Below are 10,528 nucleotides of genomic sequence, written 5' to 3'. Positions count from 1 at the left end.
CATGCACAAGACTCTACTAGATGTGTCTTTTTAGACTCCCTGGGATACTCTTGAACCTTACGCTCTAATACCAAGTTATAATGCCCCGAGATACCATACCAAGACTTCACATAGTGCTTCTGACCCTGAAGGACCACAAGCTAACCCTTTACTGATATCTGTACCAGTACACTGCATAATGTTTGAAATAAATGCGGAAACTAGCCATAAGGTTCAACACATCTATGAATCTCATAATATAGAAAACTAAATACTAATACATCCATTTAAAAAGCCTCTAAACTATCTGAACTATGGAGTTGATGGGATAAGTCCCCAACTAACTCTGTCAACTAGAAATAAACAAATTCTAAAATAATAATAGTAAACTGAGATTCATCCTCGAAAGAAAAGGATGCACTGCTACTGCTGCTAACTGGGAATGAACTGCTAAGAATACTCTAGATCATTTGCCTCTAAACCTATGGTGTCAAATAAGGCACCATAGCACAAATGCGTCAGTACAAGAATATACTGAGTATATAGATGAGGTAGGCTAATACAAGGGCTCATGGATGCATAATATCTAAAATGAATAATCATGAAGATGCCGCATGAGAATGCATACATTAATGCACAGACCATGAACACAATTATCACAACTCTAGATACTGAAACTCGAATACCACTTAACTGCAGACTAAACACAATACTAACACTGAGATATTTAATTACTAACTCATCTGATACTAATAACTGAGGATCTAGATGTACTTACATCTAGGAATAAATTCTAAGCTTACCGCTTTCGATTGAAAGAATTAGATATCAATCTTTCTAACAAATTACACTGGAAGCAATTATTAATGATAAGAAGTATGATCATATCCAAATCTGACAATAAGAACACGTAACACAATATGAGATGGAGATCAAGCCTATCTGATGGGAGATCTCTAGATATGATAAGATAATAAGCATTTGTATATGAGACCAAGCCTATCTTATGGGATGGTCCATGAAATAATAGAACTATCTGAGTTCCTCACTGAGATAGATGACTGTACCGTACATTTCTGATTTCTGAAGATTGCTACTGAAACTGCAACTGTGGGAAGTAGTGACTTAACAGATATGCCCCAACCTACCATAGGTGGGGTCCAATCTATGAGCCTAGCTAGAAGGGTGTCAATACCGTGCCACGAGTAAAGACCTATCTAGTCAAGCCTCTCTGATGATGATAGCCTCTACTAATGGGAGACTCCTTTATCCTATGCTGGCTATGTAGTTCTGGAGTTCAAGGATTGCTCCTAATGACTCAGCCTCTTTGACGGGAGTGTCGTCATCCTTTTTCTCTTTCGGTGGTAGCTTCTACTCCTAACTGAAAGACTCTGAACTAAAATCTTAACTAAAAACAACTTAACTGAACCTGATACTAATCATGTTTCTTAAAAGATCTGACTGAGTTACGCTGAGATTACTTAATTCCATATCAGATGCAAAAGCTATCTAATAATAGAATCTGACTGACGATGCAGAGTTTGAATAGATTACTCAAATTATTTATGAGATTAGAATTGAATTACTTAAATACTATTAGATCTGAGCTGATTACAGGACTAAGGCTAGATTATTAGTGATATAGAGATTACAGAGATAATTGAGATTACTGAGCTTTCTTAAGTTCTACACTTGTCTGAGGATACAGAGTTCTATAGTTCATTGGGTTCTGAGAATCATGGCTCGACTGATGTTTTTGAGAAACTGACACAGGCTCTAAATAACAGCTCTATTATTGGGTATAAATATCCCCAAGACTCGATGACATAAAAGTAAAACATAATCATTCATTATCACAATTATTCGTTCATTCGTCATCACAATCATTAAAGCATCTTCCCAATCATTAACACATCTCTTCAAGTAATTAGGAATCGCATAGCTTGGAGAAATTTCTTACTAATATGTCACAACTTACTTACTAACCAGTTGACATGTATTAAAAAAACTTAGCATATATCAAAGATCACATAATTGGGCAATTTACAACCCTCATATCTCGACTTGTTCACTAGGTTCTATCAACAACCACTAGATATGACTGATTTTACACCTACTTGGGAATTTCATGTTATTTGGAATATTTCACTCACTAGGACATTTTATCAAACACTAGGTATGCATGGACTAGCTCAAAATTTGGAGTTTCACATTCAGCATACTATAATGTAACTTATGCTTCACCTAAGCTCTTTATCAAACCTATAGGGAATATTTTTCACTTATTCAATGATTTCTACACCCGAAATTCATGAACATATCACATGGAAAAAAAAACTTCCAGAGGGTCTATCACAAACATAACATAAATTCCATATACTAGGGTCAAAGCTCATAATTTTGTAGGCAAACATAAATCAAAACTCAACTACACATTAAACATCAATTTCAACTCATACAAATCATTAACAACTCATAAACATAAAAAACCTTTAGTTTTAAAAAGGGTTCTTTAGCTTCTTGGATGAAAAGGACCCAAGAATCAACATTTACATACCTTAACCTTTGAAATTGGATGAATTCAAATGCTTGAGACTCTATCCGCACTTGTAATAAATGATTCTCAAAGACCACACTATGAGGAACTTGATTCTTGAAGAAAGCTTGAAGATTTATGGATGAATTTTGGAAGATTAGGTTTCTTGATAAAACCATAATTAGATATTCTTGAGAGAATTAGAGGAGAAAAATGATGAAATTAGGTTTTAAAAGTGGGTTCTCATATTTATAGAGGCTCACAAAAGGTGGGAAATGACAAAAATACCCTTGCAAAAACATCTCTAAATTGCAAAAAAAAATAGCTGACGACTTTTGTGACAGGCCGTTAAACATGTGATAGATAGTCACAAAATGTCATCACAAAAAGATGGATTTTGATGATTTTCTGCCTAATTATGATGACGTTTTGTGACAAGCCGTCAGACCTGTGTCGGGCCATCACAAAATGTCATCACACATTTTCCAGACTGACATGCTAGAGTAAAATAGCCATAACTCTTTTCTCCAGTATTAGATTTTTGAGAAATTAGTATCATTGGAAATATAATTCAAAGATCTTTCATTTGACATATAGTATATCCTCTAATTTGATATATTCAAGGAGTTATGGTAGATTAAATTTTATCCAAATTTTGATGGTCACTAAAACTTGAATGATAGGGAAGATTTCAACTCTTCCATGAGTTAGGGGACCTCTATGATCTTAATTCATGCTGAAATAAATTCCCACACGATTTAAAGTATTTAATACTTCGAAGTATTATTTTGAAACATTTTGACTTGGATTTTTGCTTTACCAAATATGCTCTAAGGCTGGGACTAGAAGAGGATTTAGTGGGGAATTACACATTTGGTCTCATTCGATGGCGAATGTTATCAAGGGGGAAATATTGTAATACCCCATACTTTTTCCTAGCTAATTTCATCTCAAGAATATCTAGTATTAGATACTAAATTAAATGATTGTTATTCCATAAGGAATTTTAAAGATAATCACTTTTTGTCATGTGGGAAATTCAATAAGCTTTCCATCGATATAAGATTCGTCTAAATTCGATAACCGGGCCAGAAGTTATGACTATTTCAAGTTTCTGTCGTAAAATAATGCCATATTAGTCAGTGGCGCGCATAGCCACAAGAGGAAATAGAATTTGGAAAATTCTAGTATGGGTCCATGATTATGGTTCATCGTGGCAGGGCTAAAATTTAGAATTTTCCATTTTCCAGTGTCTTAGCGCGTTTCCCCCGCGTCGTGCCAAAGTTCCTGGCCACAAAGGAAGTGGAAATGCGATGGCCCCACACCACACCATCCTTCAATTTTCCAATTGTCAAAATCCAGTGATACGGCGCGATAACACCGCGTCACGCTAAAGGTCCAGTTTGGGAAATTTTTTCATTTTTAAGTGATATGCCCAGGGTTAAAAGGGTCAACTTCCCACCCCTATTTAAGCCCTTTAACACGTGATTCAGCCACTTTTCATCCAAAATATACTACTTTCTCTCAAGTTTCTCTCAAGAACAAGCTAAGGTTTCTATTGGGGATTCAAATTCAAGAAGGTTCCACCATCAATCCTCACGAAATCACGATCTAAGGTATGCATAGTATTCATTCATGGACTCCTTTCGTCCATAAAGGCCAAGAATCCCTTTTCTAAATTTAAGTTTATGGATTTTCTTATGAATTTCATGATTGGGCTGCTCTTGTTCATGTGGATAATGAGAAATTAAATTCAACTACATGTTAGGTGATAAATTCTAATTGGGTTAAATTATTATAGATATAGATTCATGCAAACCTATGACTAAACCCTTTAATGATGAAATTAGAATTGAACCATTATGTTTAATTATTGTACAATAATGTTTACATGTACCATGCCTACAATATGTTTGATTAAAAACCTAAATGAAGGAAAAGTGCCTAACTAGCATGATACCATGAAATCCCCATGTATGTACAAGTTATGCCTATCACATGTTTTAATGAAATGCTTCTATAAATTTATTATGGATTATGATGTTAGTTATATGTTCAAGTAAGTTATGCTTGGTCAGTTTCCTTCTATCGAGTCCTGGGGGTACTTGTACCCAAAACATTAGTTGTGTGCCTAGAGCAATGTCATGTTTTCATGATACTCTCAGTCAAGCTATGATCTTTAGACATCAGATAGTTTTATGACTCAGTAAATCTCTATGATCTTATGAACTCAGTCAGTTTTTAGATATCAGTATTATTTCATTAGTCAATAGAATTTAGTAACTTATCCATATTTAGTTTAGTAAATCATGTTCATCGTCTATTCAGATGGAAGTAAGAATTAGCACCGAGTGTACCCAAGGATGGGAACACACACTATCAGATGAGGTTGTGATTCTTAGAAGTCATCCTTGCATTCCAAAATTATGTAGCCACCATAAGTTGAGACATCAAAACTGTTCGATGAGGGTTGATGAGATGGATAAGCACAGTCAGATAAGGGCCGCACCGTTCTCGTATAGGGGACATTATTAGATGAATGTCGTCCACAGCTTGTCCTTACCAGTGTCGCGGTATTGATACCTTTTAAATTAGGGTTACAGATTGGACCCTAACTCATCCATAATGCCATATCAAGGACATGTCGATTAGATAACTACTTCCCACAGTTTCATGTTACAAAATCAGGACTGTCAGATATAGTCAATTAGTCTCAGTAATTGAACTCATATATTTATTCAAATTTTGGGACTGTCAGATATAGTTAACTTAGATACAGTACGGATCTCAAGTAGTTCCATCATATGCAGAATTATCAGATACAGTCACTTATGTTATCAGTTATATTCAGATTTAGTAATCATGTTATTGCAATATTAGTGTCAGTTTTTATATCTCATGCATGTATTCTCACGCTCATGATAGTTAGTCAGCTATTATTATTGTTCATGCATATGAACCCCATGCATTCAGCCTACCTCACATGCATACCAGTACATTCAAAGTACTGCCGCATTTGTGCTATGGTGTCTTACACCATATGTTCAGAGACCCGAGCTCTAGAGCAACAGTAGGTTCTAGATATCCGCAGATAGAGCTAGAAGTGTGTCCTCATCTTTTGAAGACATGATTATTTCCCTATTATCTCAAAATCAGTTTATTAGTTGGAGTTAGTTGGGGACATGTCCCATCAACTCCTTACTCAGACAGCTCAGTCAGTTAGAGGCTTTCTAGACTAACATTTTTCAGACTTTAGAATGTTCAGTTTTGTTTTGGGCATTCTATTACCCCACACAGATGTTATATGATTCAAATCATGTTTAGTATTGAACCTTATGTCCTTTCAGTTCATGTTTCCATATTATAAAGTATTTTATGCAGTATACAGGTACAAATATCGGTCATGGATTAGCTTGTGGTCCTTCAGGGTCATGAGCACTGTGTAGCGTTCCAGGTATAAGATTTGAGGTGTTATATTTTTACGTGGAAGTCTCCTTGCTCTAGGGAGAAAAATAATGGCCTGTCCTCACAAGTTTTCCAAGCTCCGCTATAATCAAGCAACTTTGATTACAGACTTCAACTGGATTTTACTCTAAATCCTAAAGCTTGTAATACCTCTATTACAAAGCTAACAAGACAACTTTGTCTCACTTTTCACTCAATTGACTAACTTCAGTCAATCATCCTGAGGCAACTCTACCTAATTAAGACACACAAATTAAAAGGAAACTTTTACTCACAAACTGTGGAGTAAGACAGTGTTAAAATAAGACCCGAGATAAAGTAGATTAAAGAACAATAGAATTTCTGGATCTTGAGCAAGAGAGAATTTTCTGGCTTCCTATTAAAATGTGATTTCAAAAACTATTTTCCAAAGGCTGATATCTTTTGCTTATATAGATGTATGAGTATTTGAGTTGGAATTTGATTGGACGAGGTGTCCCATGTTGTACACTATGAACCTTTGCAGTAATTATGCTGCATGATAAAACTGTGCAGAGTGCAATAGTGTAAAACTGTCCTTTACAGGTGTGTCAATTTTCCAATTAGTAATAGCTTATGGAATTGGATTGTTAATTAAATGACTAATAAGATTAATAGAAAAAAATATGAAACAAACTTTGTTTGAAGATGATTATCTTAAGCTGCTTCTATACAAATGCGTTATGAGCTAGAATAGAACGAGAAAATGTTATGACTTGACAATTATTGAAAATTGACTTAATATTGTCCTTAACAAAATACATGATTAGTTCGTACGTTGTATATCACATCCCCAATTCATTGAACCAAATAATTGATGGACCACACTCCTCATCAAAAGATAGTAATATACAAGTATTAACAATCCATTAGGATTGCAATATGTGCATTTTTTGTTGCCTTGATAGCAAATGAACCCTTATTTGGAAAAGGACCAGTTCTATTAAGTATACAGGATCAGTCCAAATCTCTCTATCTTTGAGCAACCATTAGTATATGTTCTTCAATTATTTGACTTGTTTGGAGGCATTTTTGAGTTAGTTGACAAATGATGAGTTTTTTTAAGTCAAATAGTTACGTAGACTAAAATTGACCTATTTTAAATATTACTAGGATATAAGTGATCTTTTTCCCTTTAATATGTCTGATTATAATTGCTTCAAATGACTTTTCATGAGATTATTGTTCCTTCATCTTAGATACTATAACTTGTGTATTAATTAATTATGCCAAGAAAGATTACACACCATCTACTTTTTTCTATCACCTAATATTTTCTTTTTGATTACAAATATTAATGTTTGTTATAAAGAGAAATCTTGGAGTAACTAGTAAAGTTATTATTATTTGACAAGAAAGTTATGGGTTCAAGTCTTTGAAATTGCCTCTTGTAGAAATATAACGTAAGATCTGCGCATAATAGATCCGTGTGGTCGGACACTTCCCTGAACCCTACCCATAACAATAACTTTAGTGCACTGGACAGTTCTTTTATGGTATGTCATCTCTAATAAAAGAAAAAATGTGGTTTCTTTTGCAATAAATAAGTGATGCCTAGACTGAAAAGTAGTGCAAAATGCAAGCGCATGACGAAGTGTAACAACAAGAGTTTAGAAACAAATTATACCATCAAACTAAAAAATGTACTAAAATATGTCATATATTTAAAAAAGTATCAAATTATGCTTAACTCACATTTTTTGTGAGTTATGCACAATTTTTTTAATGACAGACTGCAAACGTCGTCATATTTTTTGGAAAATGCATAACTCACAAAAATTGTGAGTTTTTCATTTTTATTTTAACATAACTCACAATTTTGTGAGTTGTGCATTTTATTTTAACATAGCTCACTATTTTTGTGAGTTATCCATTTTTATTTAACATAACTCACAAAAATTATGAGTTATTCATTTTAACATTGAACAATGAAAAACGTTTCCAATCTTCTATATAACATATAAATCATAAAAGTATATAACTCACCTTTTTTGCAGTGACCTTACCATACCAACTTTTTTTCATTAAATTATTAAAAAATACAAGAAACGTATAGTGAACGAGTGGACAATATAGTTATGTTATGCTATAATTGTAATTAACAATGAGGCAACATAGTTATATTATGCTATAAATTGTAATTAATTGAAGATTAGATGGGTTAATTAAGTTCTTATATTTGCTAAGCCCAATAATTTTTTCTTATTTTAATCATATGGCTGGAAAAGTGTCAATAGACATTAATTTGTTTCTTTTTATAATTGTTGAGCATCTTCTTACTTTTAAGAAAAATTTATATATATATATATATACATTACAAAGTTTACATTAGATATTACTTTTATACGTTGTTGGTTTTATGGTCATACTATATTTTAGATATTTACATTATACATTAGAAAATTTACATTAGATAATAGTCTTCATGACATCCTTATAATATGTATAAGGTTACATTATACAGTTTAAAAACTTATATTTTACATTAGTTTTCATGAAAAAAAGTTGGTATGATAAGGTCACTGCAAAAAAAGGTGAGTTATATACTTTTATGAGTTATATGTTAAATTGAAGATCGGAAACATTTTCTATTGTTTAATGTTAAAATGAATAACTCACAATTTTTGTGAGTTATGTTAAAATAAAAACCGATAACTCACAAAAATTGTGAGTTATGTTAAAATAAGAATGGATAACTCACAATTTTTGTGAGTTATGTTAAAATAAATGCATAACTCACAAAAATTATAATTTATGATAAAACGAGAATGGATAACTCAGACTTTTTGTGAGTTATGCACTTTCCAAAAAATCTGATGACGTTTGTAGTATGCTATTAAAAAATTTGTGCATAACTACAAAAAATGTGAATTAAGCATAGTTTGGTATTTTTTTAGTTTGATCGCATAGTTTGGTTTCGGACTCTTAACAACAAGAAATGACTTTTTATGACAGGAAAAAAATGGAGAAGACGACACTACACTTTTCCTAACAATTTCATGGTGGTTGAGAATAGACCAAAGTGCCAAACACTTATTACTTATACATGGAGACTCCTAAAAGACCCCACAATTATATTTTAGGGGGCAAAGGGAAATTGTTTACAAATTCGAAGCTACGTAATTTTAATCGTCAACGATAACGTCACTTCCATAGCGATTGCCACTCCGCCTATTAATGTCACTTAAATTTGGACTTTATACGGAAACATATTTAATTACTCTCTACCAAAATAATGTTGAACATTTGTGGGGATCAAAGGTATTGCCACGAAAAGCGGCCAAAAAAATGTCATTTCGCGTGTCTGTCCTAAGAGGTTATTTTTAATGCCCATGTTTAACCAACAATTCATAAGGATAATATTTCTATCAAACTGTTAATGGTGACTGAGTTGGTTAAGTAGGGATTACCCAAATGGGGAGTTTCATGTTCATAACTTTCTTTATGTTTTCTTTGTTAAGGTTGTCGCACGAATCTTGCCTAGCTCCATTTACCTTTCCTATATGATTAGCAGGTCGTTACACTAGAGCGGAAATTACTTTGTGTTCACTAGAGTAATAATTGTTGTGGGATACCTTGTCATAAAAAAGCACAATATTTAAGAAAATAGTCCATTGGATATGTCACTAAACATCTTACATTAACATTTTTTCACACTTTAAGTAAGGAAGTAGGCAAACACTCCTTGATTTCTTTTCCTTAATGAACTATAGTACTATATGACACTTTCTCTCACCACCATCAAATTACCAGTATAAGCCCTGGCAATGAGCATTTTTCGAGGTCACATGGGTGGCTCTGCCATAGTGTAGTGGAGCGTACGCAGCCCATAGGCCTCAACTCAGTCACAGTAAGCCATGTATTGAAATACTCCCTGAATTGGGTAATAACACCATTTTTTAATGTCCAAATATGTACCCAATAAGCTTTTTCCCCGTCCCATTCTTCAACAATCACAAGGATAGCATCTATATTTCTTGGCTTAAACTTGAAAGAATTCTTATTAGATAGCTCTCCAGTGAGCAGTTTCATCATATAGTGACAATTCTGGGGTCCATGAAACCACCATTTTAAGTCATCGGCAATAAGTCCGGTGAGCATTTTAGTGTCACCGTATGTAAATGCTAATGCCTTGTAAAGAGTTTTCAGTATGCCCTTGTTCTTGTTATCTATTTCTGAGTTCATATTTATTTCGGAATCTACATAAATAGAAGGATCTATTTTTAAAAGGAAAAAGGAATGGGAAAGGTATCCACAAACTTTGGGAACTCAAGAAATTTTGTGTAGATACATGGCGTGGCTAAAGGAAGATCCTTATATAGAAGAATCATTTAAGGATATTTGGTGTCCCACAAGGTTGGTGGTCACTCCCTCTAAACTTAATGGCAATATGGACATGAATATCCTAAATAAATTCATTTAATCATGCCGTTGGACTATTGCAAAAGGTTCGGTGGCACTATATGGTTTCGATTTCAAAGTTTTTAATCAACTAAATAATACGCTGAGAATTATCACCGATGAATCAAA

The 10,528-nt window shown here is 33.4% G+C and overlaps 1 protein-coding gene across 1 annotated transcript; it reads right to left on the bottom strand.

The window, feature by feature from the left end:
* Nucleotides 1-9,691: 9,691 nt before the first annotated feature.
* On the bottom strand, nucleotides 9,692-10,267 carry LOC124891351 (wound-induced protein 1; the record flags this gene model as incomplete). Its single annotated transcript, XM_047403114.1, has 1 exon — nucleotides 9,692-10,267. A coding segment is annotated over one exon (528 nt), but the record flags the coding sequence as incomplete, so codon positions are not given.
* Between the last annotated feature and the right edge of the window lie 261 nt (nucleotides 10,268-10,528).

This window comes from Capsicum annuum, unplaced genomic scaffold, assembly GCF_002878395.1.
Source record: "Capsicum annuum cultivar UCD-10X-F1 unplaced genomic scaffold, UCD10Xv1.1 ctg3441, whole genome shotgun sequence".
Lineage (NCBI taxonomy): Eukaryota > Viridiplantae > Streptophyta > Magnoliopsida > Solanales > Solanaceae > Capsicum > Capsicum annuum.
This window is presented reverse-complemented; position numbering and strand designations above follow the sequence as displayed.